The sequence below is a fragment of the Lepidochelys kempii genome, chromosome 9 (assembly GCF_965140285.1).
Source record: "Lepidochelys kempii isolate rLepKem1 chromosome 9, rLepKem1.hap1, whole genome shotgun sequence".
Lineage (NCBI taxonomy): Eukaryota > Metazoa > Chordata > Testudines > Cheloniidae > Lepidochelys > Lepidochelys kempii.
Genome location: NC_136388.1, coordinates 76,316,889 through 76,336,572, shown reverse-complemented (window position 1 = coordinate 76,336,572; position 19,684 = coordinate 76,316,889). Strand labels below are relative to the sequence as shown.

Sequence of the window (19,684 nt, the reverse complement as noted above, 5' to 3'; positions counted from 1 at the left end):
CTCCCTACCCATGAGGAAAAATCAAGGCAGAGATGGAGTGACTTGCCCTAGCAAGTCTGGGCTAGGGACAAATAGAATCCCCATCTTTTGACTCTGTCCTACAGACTTCTTCCCCACTTCAGCAAAGCACATGCTTGAAGTAAGAGCATGATCTCTCTCTCTTCAAAGCACTTTGAAGCACGTGCTTATTGCTTTACTGAATATTAGAGCCATACAGGGCCACATACTCCTCCTCCCTATTGAATGATATGAAGACCTAACACCTGCAGAAGAGAGCTGTGACTCTGTAGCATAGCCTCTGCTTCCAGAGACAGTGATACTTACACCTCAACTCTGGGAGAGTCAATCTGGACAAAGTCACACTGCCCCTTGTCACCACCCCGTGATAGGACCATTATCGCCAGCTCCATGGAACCTGACGGATAAGTCTGCACAACTCATATCCTGTCCCTGCAGAAAGTTATCCCCCTCCTCCCCAGGATCAGTTATTCCATTGCTTAAGCAGCAGCTAAATTCTGCTGATATATGGCTGCAACATCCATCCTAAAAAAGTGCATACTGGAACCACCAATTCAGAATGATTTTCTGAATCACGGCTCTGTCTGCAGAACGGTAACCATTTCATTTTCCAAACAAAGTGAAATGTTAAGTGTTATAGAGGTGTGCTACATTAATCCGTGTTGGTAAATCTTTTTCTAAAGAAGTCAATACCAGGATTGAGTGACAAGGACAGGTTACAAAGCCACCATAAAGTGGCTCTTACCTATTTCTGTACAGCGGAGTGTCATATGTTGTGGCACATGTAACCTCATTTATAGTTTTGGGTTTTGTTAAACTTATCGTAAAAATTCAGGGATGCCATGCTGATCCTCATGCTCAACTGTTAGCAAAAGTTTCTATTTACAAGATAAAAATGAAATTCTGCAGTAACAGTTAAGTGAACTTTCTATTTTGCGCACACACACCTCAATTCAAAGTGAAAACACAAAGTCTACATGATCATCATCAGTACTCATTTACAGTGCTGTTAATTTCAGTAGTATTTGCATTGCCTCCTTGAGGAGCGTGGAATTTAATTACTGAATACAACTTTGTATGTCTCAATGTACCCACCAACATTTTTTAAAAAAAACAAAGTATCTTTATTAACCGTGCTCTCAAAGAGCCTTGTGAAAGGATTTTTATGCTTTAGTTGCACTGGAGCTGTCAACTACAGCCCAAAAAGTTTTCTTCACTACCGAATTGCAGGACACTCACAAAAAAAACACGAGAATCCCTCTTCCCCTACATCCTCCAAAAAACAAAACAAAAACTCGCACCTTTAAGGGAAAAAACAACTTGTAAAGAGCTGGAAACTTCCAAATTGAGTTTAGATACCCGCTAGTACATTAGAGGAACAAGAATGATTAGGCAGATAAAGGAGTTTCCCTCATAAGGCTGCATCCATATTTACTATTTTTTAAGAACTATGCTATGACAGTACACAATCTCCCCTCCTCCATTCATTATGGTATACGCACCTGCCACTTTAAGTGTCAATTAAGACCAACACCACAGTTCTAGAGAAACATTTATTATAAGGTTGCAGGAATAATGCCAATATAAAGTTCCTTATTAAAACAGACTCAAGTTTTGAATCTGCAGCACTCTAGCAACACTTTACCATCTTTATACTGTAGTTCTCAACAGGGAACAATACTCTGACCGCAGTAATAATGCTACTTGCTCATAAAAAGTTCTGATCTAAAAAGTTCGTGGTACAGGCCAAAGTAGTTAAATTTACAGCTACAGTCACATCCACAAGTGGGCCATACCAAGAGAGGTTTAATGAAACAGGCAGTTACAAGATAAACCAATTTATAACCAAAATACTGACACAAACTTTAGAGATTAACAGCAACTAAATCTATGACAACTAAATACCACAAAAATCAAACAAAAGAATTTAAATGTAAACTTAGGGAAGATTCCAAATATACATACGAGTTCAATACAGTAATTGCACAAAATGAAAAAAGCAATGTTAGAGGTTTATAATCACGGAGGTTAGATTTTACATGCTTCACACGTGGAAGTTAAAACAAAACCTTTAACGATAAATGTTGAAAGGTGGAGGTTGTTTGTTTTTTTAAAACCAGAAAATGGAGTGCAGAGCAATTCTATAGAACTACACTAAATGTGCAAACCACAGATTATTAATGTATTAATTTAATCATTCTGTGAAAAATCAAAAGGTGTATAAGGTGATTCTGGCTATTCCTGAGGGCATTCTGGGCCAAAAATTAAGCGCCAAAAAATTAAAAATTCTGTGCACTCTTTATCAAATGAATGTGGAGGCTCCAGCATGGCACTGGGGAGCACAGGCCACTGGCTGCACAGAGGTGGGAGATCACTGTGCAGCTCCCCTTTCCCGGACACAGACTCAGTGGTGAGGTTGCACACAACCCTGACACAGTACAAGGATCGGGCCTGCCCAAAAAATACCCCAGAGCCCTGCCCCTCCATGCACCAGGTGTGGGAAGGCAGGCTCAGAAAGGCAGGATCCAAGTGTGGAGGGAATCCACGTGTGGGTTGAGAGGGTTCTGTGTGGGGCAATCTGGTGCCGGTATCTCAGTGGGGGATCCGAGTGTGTGTGTGTGTGGGGGAGGGGGGGCAGGATCTGAATGCACAGGGACTTGTTGTGGGGTTCTGAGTACAACAGTAATGGGACTCTGCGGGGGGGGGGGGGGGGGGGGCGCGTTCAGGAGAAGGTGGTTGGGGCTCAGCAGAGGAGGTCCGAGTGTGGGGGGGGGGCGGGATAGAGCTCAGCAGAGGGTCTGGGTGTATGTGGGGGGTCCAGATGCTGGGGGAGTGGGGCTCAGTGGGGTTGCAAGCCAGGTGCAGCTGACTGGGGCTTGGTAGGGTGGGGATCCGGGTGGCTCATTGGGGAGGTGCAGGGGGAATGGGGCTTGTCTGGGGGGGGGTAGAGGGGTGAGGCTTGGTGGGAGGGTCTGGGTGTGAGGGGTTCTGGATGCACAGGGGTTGGATGGATGGGAATTTGTAGAGCTTCCTACAGCCCGGGGAGAAATCTGGGGGTGGGTCTGACACAGCCCTGGATGCAGTGCAGGGGAAGAGGAAGTCCCGTCCTCCCCAGCCCAGCCGGGACTAGCAGCTGAGCCTGGCATGATGGTAGGAGCCATCAGCCGGGTCTTCCCCAGTCCCGCCTCACAGCCGGCTGCCCTGGGCAGCCAAAACGTACTGCTCGGGAGGGTTGCATGACCATTTTTGTGGCTTCCCTTTGCATCCCTGTCAAAGTCATTTTTCTGTGGGGAAACAAAGAACTCTGCAGGGGACATAAATTCTATACATGCACAGTGGTGCAGAATTCCCCCAGGAGTAATTCCGACCAAGGAATCAATTAACATTATATATGTATTTTTTTTCTGCCTTTCCCAGAAAAATTCTAAGTCAGACGCAGTCAATGGATAAGTTGATAACACATTTCTTCTAAACATCTCAAATTTCAGTTTTACGTAAGACAACTAAAAATACTGTTATACCAAGGATCAAAGAAAGCTGAAATGGTGGTTTTGTAATAGAAGCAATACACAGGAGATGCATAATAAGGCTTTTGATTATCACTGCACATTTTAATTTAGAAGTCAAACTGTAAAGCTCAGACTTCTTAATGAAGATGTGAAATAGTCACTTTCCATCCAGTGTCTTTCACTGTTGACAGATCTTTGTTTCAATGACAAAAGAATTTTCAAAGTGTCTGATTGTACGACAGTTCTCAGCTGAGCGCTTCTGGAGACCTGGGTGGAAGAAAAAAGTAAATTAGCAAGCTACAACATTGTGTTCTTTACAGATATCTAGAAGTATCTGTATATTTCTTAGGAGATAGCAGTTTATGACTAGCTTAGTCTGGCAATATACAATTAAGTACTCAATAATAGTGTAAGGTCATTCAGTTAGTTATCACTATGATTGTACACAAGCTTGTTTCTACTGTTTAATTATAAAAAGCCCACTATTCTCAGAGCTGTGTTGACATTATACTAGGGCTAAACAAACAGGTGTTAAATACCTCTTATGAATAAACGTAAATTTCTTTCTTTCTGTTTCCAGTATCCCCTCAGCCCTTCAGACTGTAAGCTGCTGTCTCTAAACTAATTAAGGTCATGCCATAAGCCTCTCTACTAAACCATAGCCCCTCTTAACCCTTCCATGCTCCTGAAGGCAATTCTCCCTTTGGCTCCTCTTTCCCTTCCTGGGTTCAGAGAATTCTGAAGTGGCTGCAGAGAGGGTGTTGCAGAACACAATCCTTTTTTGTTCAGCCAGATACATTTACACCAAAACACTGCAGAGATTACTCCTCTGGGGCCCAATCTTGGTCCCAGTGAAATAAATAGCAAAGCTTCCACTCACTGATAGGAATAGGATCGTGCCCTTGATTGCCACTCTGCTGACAATGGATAAAATACATTAAAAACTTGACAGAGCATTCTCAGTACATGTCAGCAGCAGACCCCTACCATACCCAAATTGATTCTCCCACATGGTTTTAATGAAAACAGATTAGACAGAAGGACAAGCGAAATACTGTAATCAAAATGGCAATACTGTAATCAAATCAATAGTTGATCAAATTCAGTCTCCCTAGTGGAGTGCTCTCAGTGATGTCAGATACCTCATGAAAGCTAAGAAGCTGACTATTAGCATTAGTTTTGTTTGGGTAGTTTAACAGAACACACAGAACAAGAGTTTCCAATGAAAGTCTCTTCCAGAGTAAGAGGAAAAGGAGTACTTGTGGCACCTTAGAGACTAACAAATTTATTTGAGCATAAGCTTTCGATGAAGTGAACTGTAGCTCACGAAAGCTTATGCTCAAATAAATTTGTTAGTCTCTAAGGTGCCACAAGTACTCCTTTTCTTTTTGCAAATACAGACTAACATGGCTGCTACTCTGAAATCTGTCTTCCAGAGTACTAGCTGCTAACAGTCTGTTTATACTGTTATGATAAACTGACGAGAATGTTGGCCTTCACTTTGAATTTTTGCTTATTTTAAAATAGCTTTTGTAGAAAGTTTATAAAGTCAGTGGGAAGTTCTGTAACTGGGTATAAAACTGCCCTGTATATGGAGTCTCAGTTAAAAATTTACTACATGTAAACAAAAACAAGCCACACACTACTGTCCTTCCTCCTCTGTTCCTCAAGCCCAAAAAACTTCCTGTGAAACAACTTGTCTGAAGTGTCCACAAATTAGTGGTGAAAAAATCCAGGACATAAACTCCAGAGTCGAGGACCTCTAACTAAAGGTACCGTGTCTTCAACCCCCAATATCAGTTGCCTCTTCCTATTATTTTCTCTTCTCTTCCCCCAGAAGAAGTGTTTGCAAAATGAGAATATACCATTTAATTTTCATCAGTTTTAGTGTCACTGGTTATATAGGGCATGGAGGCATTTACTACATATTAACAACAAGACGTTATCTTTTAGACTAGGATTTTCTATGGAGAGTTTTAGACCCAAGCAATTCTCTTAACAGTATAATTACAAAACCCTTAAAAAAAAAAGTAAGGAAAAAACAGCTTAATTACAGCAACATACTGTAGCACAGTAAAGTATTTTTACTTATTTCCTGGAAAAGACTTACATGCAACCAACTCATGTAAATGGCAGATTTGAACTCCTGCTGTCAGTGCTAATGCATTAGCATGGCATGTCAGCGACACAAATGGAGGGTTAATACACTAGAGCAAACAAAACTGATTACTTCGTATTTAGGCAAGTGCAGTACACTACTCAAAGTCTTCAGTGCATTGACCACTCACTGGAACAGAGCATCTATCTGAACTAAAAAAGTGTGTGCCTACCAAGGGAGTCAATATTAACAACCTCCCCATCACTGCTGTAAGCTTCTCAGGGGGACTGAGAGATTCCCGTTTCTGCATATAAAAGCTTCCCTTCTGCTGTCAGAAGGACAGAAGCAGAAACAAATCAACTGATCCTTCAAAGTTTTATTCTGCCAATAGCAACAATATCAAAGAAACACGCAAAATCCCAGTGGATTTGGAGCAGGAAGACGACAAACATAAATGTTGAGACAACAAGGTGGAGTTGTACCAGTTACCTAACAGCAACACACATTAGTAGGGTCCCTTACTCCCTGGCAAGCCCAGGCTAGAAGCACCTGCAAATTTAAGATACAAAGAGCAGCACCAACAGGCTGTGAAGGAATATCCTGTCAGATCACTTCAGACAAGAGGATCACTGTAAAATGGAGCAGGGAGGAAAAATTGGATAAGTTCACTGTTTGGCAAACAACTTCCTCTAACCAACCCCTATATATTAGGGTGCAAAGGTTTAATTTCTAGAAGGGACTGACTTAACTATACTGTGAACTACATACAGTAATTCTAGTATTAAAAAACCCCTTGAGTGCTTTAAAGAGCTGTGATGACCAGAAAGCACCCAGTATCATTAGTGCTTTGGCAGCATATTTGTGTATTCAGACCCACTTCAAACAGCTTAGATACCAAATTCATTCCTGAATAGACGGCAGTGCTCTAGTTTGGTTGCAACTGAATCTTGCATCAAAATGTTTAGGATTAAAGTATGGAAGTCAACTGGTATCACATGCAGATCTAGGCATCTGTATTTCAGATTTCCTTTTAAGATTCCCTTGAAGCATTCATTACTTGTGACAACAAGTCTCTAAAATAGATTCTACAATTTGTCAAAGTGTAACTAATAAAAGAGAAATCCCCTATTATCTGAAGACCAATTATCCAAACATTAGACTGTTAAATTTGGATGTCCCTCCCACCCTGCAAACAAGATTTCTATGTAAGCTAGTTTCTCAAATTCCAAATACTCTACTGCCTCAGGATCTCTGACTAAAATGAAAGAGTGAAAGTGAACTCATGTTCAGGTTGGTGTTTTGGGCATATCATTGAGGGTTTTGTAAGTGGTAATAGACTATGTCTCATTGGAGAAGAAAAACTTCAGACTCAAAGAATCTAAAGGGGAACAAAACTACATTAAAATAAAAATGTAGGTAAATGTAGTAACAGCCTGTTTAGTGGGGCATTAACACCTACGTGTTTCTGGAGTGAAGTTTTTAAGTTTCCTATTTCCCATACTGGAAGAAACACTCACCTGCTCTCTGATCTCTGCGCTGCAGTCTGAAGGTCTCTTTTCCTACACAAAGCTGGTAAATGAAGATGCCCAAATCAGACACATTATCTATTTCTTCTGTTACCACCATTTCTTCACGAACTAGATAAGTCTGAGGCAAGTAAGAACCAGTCTAAAAAAAGAGACAAGGGAGTTAAATTCCTTCATTAATGTTCTGTTAAGAAATGATACTAGTCTTCTGGATGGTCACATAAAGAATAAATAATTTTGACCCCCTACTGGATTCTATTCATTAGATTGTTAAAGCAAAAACAGGATTCATTTTTAACATTACCTACCCATCATTAAGGGTCACACTCAAGTTGTTAATTCAAGCTAGTTGGGGTACTATATTAGGAAAGTTGTAGTTAGAAGCTAGACCCACTCACACAACCCAAGCACATGAAGAAACTAAATCTAACAGTCTAAGTAGACGATTCAACCCCCACCATTATTCAAAAGTGGTATTTCTGTATTTTCCTTATTTGAGACAAACTATCTCCAATACCATGAATACACAAAAGAGTGCAGCTACTGCTTCCAAATATATTAATGATATGGCAAATATGAAGCTGCTGCTTCTGCAGCTAAGTTATATGCCCACTATAGCATATGGCAGCGTTTCCCAAACTTGGGACGCCGCTTGTTCAGGGAAAGCCCCTGGTGGGCGAGGCCAGTTTGTTTGCCAATGGGGGCTGCGGGAACTGGAGGCCGGTATGCCCCTCGGCCCGCGCCACTTCTCGCAGCCCCCATTGGCCTGCGGCAGCAAACCGCAGCCAGTGGGAGCCGCAATCGGCCAAACCTGCGGACGCAGCTGGTAAACAAACCAGCCTGGCCCACCAGGGGCGTTCCCTGAACAAGTGGCATCTCAAGTTTGGGAAACACTGCCATATGGTATTGTAATGTTCATGACAGGAAGAGCAGTGTGCATTATGCTAAAACATGATCCTCTTCCTTCAGTTCAGCTATTAGACACTATCATGCCTGCTCCTTTTCAAAACGCACATACACTACATAGGAAAGGATTATAAAGTCTGCTTCCATGGAGATATGGGCACTTCCTAGCAAAAGTTATTACTGTTTCCAACACAAGTAACTAAACCTAGAAACCATCAGCCTTTAAGTTTCTCTCTCTGGTCAGAAGTGATAACTACATTCTATTGATTTCAATGCTTTGTCATGACACATTGTTTTTCTTTAGTTTATAGGGAGCCTGAATAATATTAGACATTTTAAATAGCTTCAAAAGGCCATCTGATTTTCCGGGTTTTGAGTAAAAAACCCTAAAATTTAAGATCAAGTCAAATAATTTAATAGCGGTTTCCTATTTGGGTTAAAAATGTTTATTTTTAAAATATAAAATTTAGGTTATTTGAAAGTTTAATGTCTTCATGAAGCTGAAAAATTATTATATTGCTCTATTTAACAAGCTGATGTATGGATCAAATTTCACAAGTCTACATTGGCTTTGAAAAAATATTTACGTAAAAACACAGCCAGGGAAAGTTTAAACCCAGTTTTAAAATCTCATTTGGAGGCAGAAATCAGGTTTTTCTTACTTTAACTCTAAAAAAGTAGAGTCCCTTGAAAGTGCCAATTCGTTTCAGAATTTAACAGTTGCCAAGCCACTGGTTTTGAGTCTGTATCATGAAAAGCTCACAACTGCACTTCAGTGAATGATTTGAGGTCAACAATTGGAAAAGCAAGTGAATACAGTTCGTTTGTGAAGTGTTGATTTCATAGAAACCAACACAAACCGTTACAGTAACTTCCAGTTTCAGACCTTTGTTTTCCGAAGTCTGCTGCACGTTTCTCCATAGTGGCCAGATCTGATGTTATTTGCAAGTACTTAGCTTTCTTAAAGCTAGATATTTAGTATTTGAGAGCTGCTATCCTGAAAACTCAAGTTCGTTATCCATTCAACAGGTACAAAATGTACTGAAGAATGACCATGAAGCTTTACCACAACAACACAGTAAACTGAGGAACAATACCCTTGGGAGCAAAAAGGTTCACTGTGGGAAGGTTACTGCTACTGAACTTTTTACTTGCAGTTTCATTTATTAACAGAAATCACTCCTTTAGCTGTACTATTGAAAGTAGTGAAGAAGTTGTACATACCGCCAGTTTTGCGAACAGGTCCATCAGATTCCTTGGTGGCATAACAATGGATGTGTTCAGAGGGATCACATAGCAGTTACCCAGTTGTAAGTCAAGATAAGCAGTCAGAAGCTATTATGGAAAGAAGTTTAACAGCTGTTCTCAATAAATCAAGTGTTATCTTAATTTGTGATGATTACAACTGACTGTTAGATTCTGTGAAACAGAAAACTCATTAAGTATCTAGCAGGCCAAGATCAGTGAATATTAAAAACATCAAAACAGAATTAGTGTTTTTAGACCAAGCAGTGATGGAACTAAAAAAGTTTATTGTAGGTAATTTCAGAACATGAAAAAGGCTATAGCTCTACCTCATGTAAGAGAGCCTCCTAACAGGAAGTGAAAGACAGACCACAGGAGTATAAGCCTTCAAACTTTAAAAAGAGAGTCTTCCTACCAGGAAGGAGCATCTTATGACAGTTAATATCAAGGAGAGGGCTTGGTATACTGAAGATGTGTTCTTGTAATTATAGGAGCCAAATTAAAATGTGGCTCTAGTCAGAAATAGCACATCCATGTTCTGGCTTTGTTTTCTGGAAACATACCCTGATTTGTTTCCACCATCAAATTAGGCCTGAATAAAGACTGTGAGTGGATAGGTCACTACAAAAAGTAATTTCCCCTCTGCTGATACTCACACCTTCTGTCAACTATTAGAAATGGGCGACGTCTACCTTGATTGCACTGGTGTTGTTAGCACTACAAAAGTAATTTTCCCTCTTGATATTCGCCCCTTCTTGTCAACTGTTGAGAATAGGCCACTTCCACCTTAATTGAATTGGCCTCATTAGCACTGACTCCGCACTTGGTAAGGCAACTCGCACCTTTTCATGTGCTGTAATATTTATACTGCTTAATGTATTTTTTACTCCATGCATCTGATGAAGTGGGTTTTAGCCCATGAAAGCTTAGGTCCAAATAAATTGGTTAGTCTCTAAGATGCCACAAGGACTCCTCGTTGTTTATACCCCGATTTGTCACTTTCCAGGTACTTTCCTTTAGCTAGAAGATAGAGAATCCTCATGGGACAGTGTAGGTACCAATATAAACAGCTAGACTAGAGTATTTGTATGAACTATAATTTAGCAAAATACTTTGCAGAACCTCACTAAAAAGTTACCATAACCCACTTAGTCTCTTCAACTGATGGCAAGGTTCTGTCAAATTAATTAATTTTAAAACAAAATCTATCCTTAACTGTAGATGCCAACTCTTAGTACTCAAAGTAATTTCTGTTTATCGACGTGATATGTTTATACATAAACAATAGTGAGAGTTTCAGTACTGGTTAGAAGAGAAAAAAAGTGTATTAAGTTTTTAGTAAGTAGTAATTCCCTAGGCATTTCAACATGAGTTTTTTGCACTCAATAAAGGTTCAGCAGTAGTCCAGGTAGACTTCAATCATTACACAGAAACCCCAGTTGTAGCCTTTTTCAGTCTCTCTTTTGACATATGACTACGAAAGACTCCCTCAAATCCAGACAGAAGAGGCAAACTGTCTCATATTATCAGAAAGTCCTTTTTATAGCCAGTTCTTGGAAAAAAAGTGTTTGGCTTGAAAGCACTAAACTGGCCTGCTAAACCTAGCAGGTCATGAAACATCTTTAAAACACCCACATCATTCTGATTATCTTTCTCCTTCCCTCCCCAACCCTAACATGATTTTAGCAGCCAATAGCTGCTAACTTCATGGGATTAAAGAGGGGGAGAGAACAAAGTTAACCAAATTGTCAGTTAAAATGACATTTCAAATTATAGTAAGGAAGGAAAAAGGCTTCATTACTCTCCAGCACAAGTGATTTCTGCTTCAGGACTCTGGAAATATATTGTTTCCAGTGAGCAGGGGCTGATTTATAGCTTCACAGCCAAGGAAAACTAAGGGAAGGTTTTTAAAAAGAATTGCCTTACAGCAATGAATAACTGCGGGTAGATAGGCAGAAGCATGCACATGCTCTACATGTGGGGAGGAGTGTGGTAAGAACACAACTTAGGAAAAAGAAAAGTACACAAAGGGCATACAGGAGGGTGAAGAAAACAAGAAGTAAAAAGGAGTCAGCAGAAACTTGAAATGTTAAACATTAAGAAGAATACACATTTTGATGTTCCGTTTATTTTATATGTAGGCAGTAGACTTTGAAAAAAAGGACACGCACACCAGTTTCCATTCCAGAGATGCCCTCCCCAAAATAAATTGAAATTTAATCTGTAGAAGTCTTGGACTGTCCAAAGATAAAAACAAACTTCAGTATACACTTCTGAAAAGCAATTTAATGTTTGTTGTTGTTTTTAACTTCTGAAATCCACCTTGAGAAAAATATTTGAAAATGCCTACAATTTAGTGTAATACTCTCAGAGTTGCTTTCCTTCTTAGGAGGTCTTTATTTCCCACACCCTATCCTTGCAAAATTAGGGTTAATCTTCAAAAATGCCAATTTTGATTGATGTCTGAATAGCTGACAAGACGACCAGTTTTGGAGAAGACTGACTGGGATACAAACTTTGAGGGCGGTTGTTCTCAAACTAAGTACCTAGGCTTATTTTGTTATGTTTTTTGAAAAAGAGACTTTCATCTCTAAGTGATCTTTATATTTGAGGTTAAATATAAGTTTTGGTTACTTTTGCAGCAATGTTTTTACACCCCAGCCCACCCCACCGAATTCTGGCTCTCGGACGTCATATATGACTAGCCCAACAATGCTGTCAGTTCCTTGTTTTCAACTACTTTTAAATACATTTAAAAATAGGAGTTTGTCAGAAACTTCCTTTCTGCCACACCCACAAAATAAATAGAAGTTGATATTTGTTTTGCAAACTTCCCTCAGTTTGCATTTTACTGTAGTATGCAACTAAAAAAGATCTTGTACAAAAGATTTTATTTTTATTGGCAATTTTTACTCTCCTGTCCCAATTCAGGTTCAAAACTCTCATTCCTTTCCCCAGTTCAAATTGCACAATTCATTCCCAGGAGTTACGAAATCTACCATGGGCAACATTGTCAAATCACACAACAACTGATGGATCCATTCTGTTAAATGAACCGGTTTCATTTAATTTATGGTTGAAAAGACTTCCAGTTTTGAGAGAGAGTAGTGTAGCTAGAGTTTACATCTAGACTAGTAAGCTTTGTTAACACAAAGAGACAGATTATCAACAGACATTTCATTACTAGAAGTGTGAGATGCATAATTGTTGGTGCCACACTGAAAAACAAAGTCACAGAAAGCTGACATTTAAAGCTATCACCCAGAGAACACATCAGTAGTAAAAGCCATCCATTTTTTAAAAGCATTAAAACGCCCCTTTTAAACTCACCCTGTCAAAATCATGGACAATAGCTGCTGGGTCACTATCTGAGAACTTTGGAACTGGAACATCAATGATTGCTATGTTATCATCTTCCCGAATATCAGCTTCTTCTGCAATGGGCAGGAAGTACGGTTCTACAGCACGATCCTGATTTTCATTTTCAAAGTAACACATTTCCCCACGGTACACCTTATGCTAAAAACAAAAAAAGCCAGCTGTGTTATTTTTTGGTGTTGCACTTTATTTTTAAATTTTAATCTAACACTAAATCAGAAGTTTAGTTTGTAGTTTAGTTTAGTTCTTTTCCATCCAAGCTTCAAGGGTCAAGGCCTGTAACACATTTCAGTTGTTAAGCCTGAATTTTTTATCAATACCATGACAGAAATCCTGTAATAAATCTATTGCTTACAATTAGTTAATATTTTGATTTTGGGGTTGTCAAAATAGGAAAGTTAACAAAAGCAAACATTTATTCTGAACAAAACAAATAAATATTCACATTACCTTAGGCATGAAGTACTTGTAGATGCAGGCTCCACCAACTACAACCCCTGCTAAGATGAACGCAAGACCCAAAAGGGTCAATAAACATCTTCCAGATGAATTTTCATTTCCATGTGTTGCAATTTCTGGATCCTTTATAGAAAAAGGAATGAAAGATTTGACACAATTTGACTGGAATTTACAGTCATCGTTCTTCTGCTACCTGTCTAAGTGCTCAAGCTTGACTTGTGATCCACACGGGGTGTCACTTTGTCTCTTGGGGAAAAAGAGCTCTATCTGAGAAAGGTTTTCCTGGTATGATGCCATGGCAACTTAAGACCAACTTTTTAAAAAACAAGTACAATGAAAGTGTTGTTAGTGTAATAGCAATTTCAAAAATCCTTTGGAATTCTGGCCCATTCTTGGCCAGAATTTGGCAAAAATGGCATGTCCTATGAAATTAAACTGTCCCATTTCAGACTATTAAAAATAAATAATTGCTCACAGTAGACTCAAAGTACAGAAGAACCCCCCCCACACACACACATTTCCACTAGCCTAAAGAGTAGCCATTTTCTAACTCAATTTTAAAAATATGCAAAATTTCATTGCTATGTCTTACGTTCAAGATACAGCAGATTTAATAAGCTTGAGGCCACCTCTCAACTGTCTATTTAGCATCATGTGTATAACTAACTACCCTTCTTCAAATATCTTAACTGAAGAAACTCCAGCAAGTTTCAAAAAACTTTTAAAGCAGCAGACAAGATCATTTTTATTTCATCAAAGCTTTTTTAAAAGCTTGTTTTTGTGCTTAATACAATGACCTCCTTTCAGAAGTTATTCCTGACAGCAGAGAGTACATCAAAACAAAGCCCACCAGATGCTATGTAAATATCTCCGTGTCATCCTATTACCCCCAGTCCCACGCTAGTTTTTGTAGTTTTACAATAACCTTTTCAAATTCTTTAAGTGATCATCTCCCTCTGTTGCTGTGTAAGAAGCCCATACAACCAGGAGGTGGGCTCTAGAGTGTTGCCAAATACACAACAAATGAGAAAAATATTTTTATTCAAAGAAGTAACAGAAGGTGTTACTTTTAAGAAATGGAAGCTAACGTCTCACATAAGTGTTATCTTAAACTGACTGTGTGTCCCTTAGCTGTGTTTGTCAACTGCACGCACATCTAACAACATATGCTGAGCAAACGGAGCATCAAAACATCAGAAAACAACTATAGGTTGGATTTCCCATGGCACGTTAGTGCAGGAAGAGATTACTATTGACTTAGATTCCAAGTTCTTTGGGATAGGGGACCATCTATTGTTTGTGCCTAGCACAGTGGGACCCTAATTCATGATTAGGCCCCCTAGGCACTACTGGAATACAACCAAATAAGCACATTAAAAGGGCCTTTTGTAAGAATATTACTGAATTCCTTTTTAAAAAGGGATATCCATGTTTTGCCAACCGCAACCTTGAAAATTCATACACCGAAGGAACTAGCTCTTAAGTAATCAGTTTGACACAATTTTGTCCTGTCACTGAACCCCGTCAGATGCTCGTTCATCTGACATTCTGCTAGCATACTACTGGTATAACAAGTATTGCTGCAGCAAAACAACCACTAAAAGGTTGAAAAATATTTCAAAATTATTTAATTTTACGTGTAGTGAGAATTTGTTTCACCATACAGACATTTAGATTGTGGCACAAAATAAAACATCTTTTAAAGAAAGCTTACATTTATTGAGGCCAGTTTTATTTTGCCCCTGCCTATCTTTATCATGATACTGTACCACATATTCATATATACCATTAAATAGTTCCACACCCTTTCATATGATTACTTAAATCAAATGTTGGTGTGCTACTGAATACTGTGGTTCTAATTGTTAAGGTACCCTAGGCAGTCTAGATGGGTGCTTATTTCAATATGTAATAATAGAAAAAAAAACTAGCTATGTTGGTTTGTGATGACTATACACAAGTCATGAGACATTTACTGTTTGCTTATTTATCTTAGAAAAAGATTCTGTGTGAACTCAGACATCCGAGTTAAAATGTTTTCTGCACAAGTATTTTCTGGTGCTCTCTTAAATGTGTTGTTTCAGCAAACATTTGAGCCAGTAAACTGGTCTGCTTTCTACTATTACAGCAAATGCAAAAAGGAAGTGAACATAGCCAAACTGAAAAGGAGTACTTGTGGCACCTTAGAGGCTAACAAATTTATTTGAGCATAAGCTTTCATGAGCCACAGCTCTCTTCATCGGATGCAAACTGAATTCACATTTATTTAAGTGGATCTGCGTGGCATTCACCCACTTCTAAGACCATCTGCTACATTGCACTGGAGTTGGAGTGAGGAGTTTGTCTATAGGTGTATGTTGTTTAGTTTGAGAGAGTATTTTGAAAGGCATAATATAGTCAACACAAAGTAGCTCAGATCACAAGCTGCTCATCTTATTTTAATGAGAAAGCAAGAAAAAGGGAATGGCATAACGTACAAACATGTGTACACTGCAACATATTTAGAACAGTGTTAAGAAACTTAAAGAGAATAATTAAAAATATACATCCACAATGCTATTTAAGGACAAGAGGCCTCAGACATTTTTTGGCCAAATAGAAGAGAACCAGTTGAATATGCTGCATATATAGTCCCCATCTCGAAACTAATATGTATTTTCCCCTTAAGGTATGCAAAAGCCCAGGATAGATGGGAACTCAGCCTCTGAACTGTTGTGTCTGTGTCAATTACCAGGTGGTAAATTAGCCTTCCAGAGCTGCCAGTTCAGTTACATAAAGGGGAGGGATAGCTCAGTGGTTTGAGCACTGGCCTGCTAAACCCAGAGTTGTGAGTTCAATCCTTAAGGGGGCCATTTAGGGGATCTGGGGCAAAAATTGGGGATTGGTCCTGCTTTGAGCAGGGGTTTGGACTAGATGACCTCCTGAGGTCCCTTCCAGCCCTGATATTCTATGATTCCATGACCAGAGATTAAGACTACAGTTAACTAAAGCAAAAGCATGGTGTAAAATAGTCACTAATTTTTCTTTATAGTACATCATTTAAGAAAATAAAGTCTTCCCACATATTTAAATGGCTGTAGTAGAATAAACCATATTAATAACTCATAAGGGGAGAGGCAGGAGAACCCAGAGAATACATGCCTGGGACTTTAGAGGTTTTCAAGGTCAGGCTTGACAAAGCCCTGGCTGGGATGATTTAGTTGAGGATTTGTACTGTTTTGAGCAGGGGGTTGGACTAGATGACCTCCTGAGGTCCCTTCCAACCCAGATATTCTATGATTTACTTAAATTAAGAATTCCTTCTAAGAAGAGTTTTAAGTCAGATCTGTCATAACCCAGGGGTTCTCAAACAGGTCGTGACTCCTCAGGGGGTCACAAGGTTATTACATGGGGGGGGGGGGTCGCAAGCAGTCAGCCTCCACCCTCAAGCCCCACTTTGCCTCCAGCAATAATAAGTGTTAAATAGAAAAAAAAAAGTGTTTTTAAGTTATGGGGGGGGGGCACACTCATAGGTTTGGTGCATGGAAGTGGTCACCAATACAAAAGTTTGAGAAACACTGCCATAACCCTAGACAGTTTACAACAATTCCATCTTTCCTAATAATTATCAACAACGCTTTCATAATAGCAGTTGCGTGTTCAGGCAGAATCAATTTTGAGTGACAAAAAGGCTCTGACCAGCAACATGATTTAGATAAAATATACAGAACTGTTTGAGCTAGTTGAAAGAAGAAAAGGAGTACTTGTGGCACCTTAGAGACTAACCAATTGATTTGAGCATGAGCTTTCGTGAGCTACAGCTCACTTCATCGGATGCATGCCGTGGAAACTGCAGCAGACTTTATATATACACAGAGAATATGAAAAATTACCTCCTCCCACCCCATTGTCCAGCTGGTAATAGCTTATCTAAAGTGATCATCAGGTGGGCCATTTCCAGCACAAATCCAGGTTTTCTCACCCTCCACCCCCCGATGATCACTTTAGATAAGCTATTACCAGCTGGACAATGGGGTGGGAGGAGGTAATTTTTCATATTCTCTGTGTATATATAAAGTCTGCTGCAGTTTCCACGGCATGCATCCGATGAAGTGAGCTGTAGCTCACGAAAGCTCATGCTCAAATAAATTGGTTAGTCTCTAAGGTGCCACAAGTACTCCTTTTCTTTTTGCGAATACAGACTAACACGGCTGTTACTCTGAAACCTGCTTGAGCTAGTTGGCTCACTCCTTCCAGAATACTTTCTTTGCCAATTTCACTACGGATGCTTATGCAAGAGTGATATTAGAGTTTGAAATCAACACTCAGGTCAGCTGGTTAATTAAAGTGTAATCATTCCCCAGCAGGAAAACACACTGTGTACTGGGAGCCTGCAGAGGGTTTTAAAGCTAACCTCGGAGCTGGCAGAGGACGGAACACAACGAACTCTTAGCTGTTGAGGATTCATGGCTCACGAAGGGTGGCACAGAGCAGAAAGCAGGGCATGGGCGATTCCATTTCCATAAGTCAGCCCCGTCCCCCATTAGCTCCAGAGCCCGGAGCTGGCTGCGCAGCAGAGCTTTCATTGGTTAAGCGCGGAGCTCACCGCACGCGGGCTAGCGCGGGTCCCTCCGGGGGTGCCCCGCAATCCGTGACGCCATCACAACAGAAAGTGGGTTAAAGGACAGAGAGTAGCTGTGCAGAGGGCCCTGCACACCCCGGCCGGCCTCCATTAGAGACAGGAACAATAACACACTGCCGTACCCTCCCCCGCGACACACACAAAATGGATCCCTCCCCTCCTCCTTTTCGCTCCCCGTGCGCTTCCCCGAGCAAGCGCAGGAGTGGCCCGGGCAGCACAAGGCCACCGCAGAAACCAGCGCCCCGCTCCGCGGCGGCAGCTCAGCAGGCAAGCCACTGAGCCTCCGCCCCGCCGTGGGACTGGGGGGAAGGTGACCTGGCACCTCCCCCGTGCAGGGACCGAAGGAGGCCCCTCTTCCCCCTACGGCGCCAGGGCAGATGACCCCCGGCAGGCGGGAGCCCCCTCCCTAGGGGGCGCCCTCGGCCTCCGCCATTTTAGCCCCTAGCTGAGAGCGCTATATCCGCCAACAGACGTTATGAGAAGATGGCGGCGGCGGCCCGGTTCCTCTCGTCGCTCCCCGCCGGCGGAGGAGGCTCGCTCCCCGCAGAGCCCGTACCGCACCTTGTCAGTTACCAGTGCCTCGGCCGCATCCTTCTTGGGCTCGTCCTTGTGGGCGAAGAGAGAACTGAAGGCGATCTTCACCATGGTGCTGCCCGCTCCGTGCTGCGCAGCGTCCGACCGCAAATCTCCCTAGCGCTGCCGAGCGCCCGCCCCTCAGCCCCGGCCACGGGGGAGGAGCCCGCCCGCGCGCGCGCGCGCGCGTGCGCCCCGCCGCTATGCTCCGTGCGTGCGCGCGGGCGGGCGGCCCGGGGCGTCCGGCGACTCAAACCTCTGGCTCGATCGTAGCACTGACGCGAGCGGAGCCGCGCGGGCGGGCGCATCACAATACTGCCGTCTGCTGTGCAGGAGGCTACCTTGGGAGGCCCGAGAGGCCCGTCCCCATGGCGAAGAGCCCGCAGGAGGCGGTGGCTTTCCAGGGGCGCCACCCAGGAGTCGCGCCGGCTGCCCCATGGGCTCCAGACTCCACAGTCTAGTTAAAACCTCCCAACGCCCCCTCTGCCTCCTGCCCGGGCTGCTGACACGGGCGGGGCTCCCCCAGCGCGGGCTGTAAGACACCCACCTGCGGGGGAGGGGTTTCGCTTGTTTGCACGTCCCCGCCCGGACCGGCCCAGGACACTGCCAGCTGCTGCTCTCAACCAGGGCCTAAGTGCTGCCATCTGCCTCCTTGGGGAAGGCCTTTAGGCCCTAACGGCAGCCCCACACTGCCACCCCTTTTGTCCCTGCGCCCTTCCCACCCCCCCACCCCAGAAGGGGAAATTAATAACAAAGAAAACCTTGCTCCAAGCAGAGTTTTGACCCCAAAAGGGAGATGGGCTTGGGACTCCATGAAGTCCACTAGGAGTCCATGAAGTCCAATACCCACCTGCAGAAGTAAAGAAACAGATTGACAGAGCCAGAAGAGTTCCCAGAAGTTACCTACTACAGGACAGGCCTAACAAAGAAAATAACAGAACGCCACTAGCCGTCACCTTCAGCCCCCAACTAAAACCCCTCCAACACATTATTAAGGATCTACAACCTATCCTAAAGGATGACCCAACACTCTCACAAATCTTGGGAGACAGGCCAGTCCTTGCCTACAGACAGCCCCGCAACCTGAAGCAAATACTCACCAACAACCACATACCACACAACAGAACCACTAACCCAGGAACTTATCCTTGCAACAAAGCCCGTTGCCAATTGTGCCCACATATCTATTCAGGGGACACCATCACAGGGCCTAATAACATCAGTCACACTATCAGAGGCTCATTCACTTGCACATCCACCAATGTGATATATGCCATCATGTGCCAGCAATGCCCCTCTGCCATGTACATTGGTCAAACTGGACAGTCTTTACGTAAAAGAATAAATGGAC

At 41.9% G+C, this 19,684-nt stretch overlaps 1 protein-coding gene across 2 annotated transcripts; it reads right to left on the bottom strand.

Moving 5' to 3' along the window:
• Nucleotides 1-1,557: 1,557 nt before the first annotated feature.
• On the bottom strand, nucleotides 1,558-18,515 carry ITM2A (integral membrane protein 2A). Of its 2 annotated transcripts, none has more exons than XM_073360937.2 (6): nucleotides 18,334-18,515; nucleotides 13,131-13,262; nucleotides 12,633-12,821; nucleotides 9,282-9,392; nucleotides 7,143-7,293; nucleotides 1,558-3,794 (listed from the first exon to the last, which is right to left on the bottom strand). In XM_073360937.2, the coding sequence occupies exons 1-6, from the start codon at nucleotides 18,403-18,405 to the stop codon at nucleotides 3,706-3,708; spliced, it is 744 nt and encodes a 247-aa protein (XP_073217038.1). In that variant the 5' UTR covers nucleotides 18,406-18,515; the 3' UTR covers nucleotides 1,558-3,705. The 2 variants fall into 2 exon arrangements, with proteins under 2 accessions (XP_073217038.1, XP_073217037.1); XM_073360936.2 differs by having other exon boundaries at nucleotides 18,322-18,514.
• Nucleotides 18,516-19,684: the final 1,169 nt, after the last annotated feature.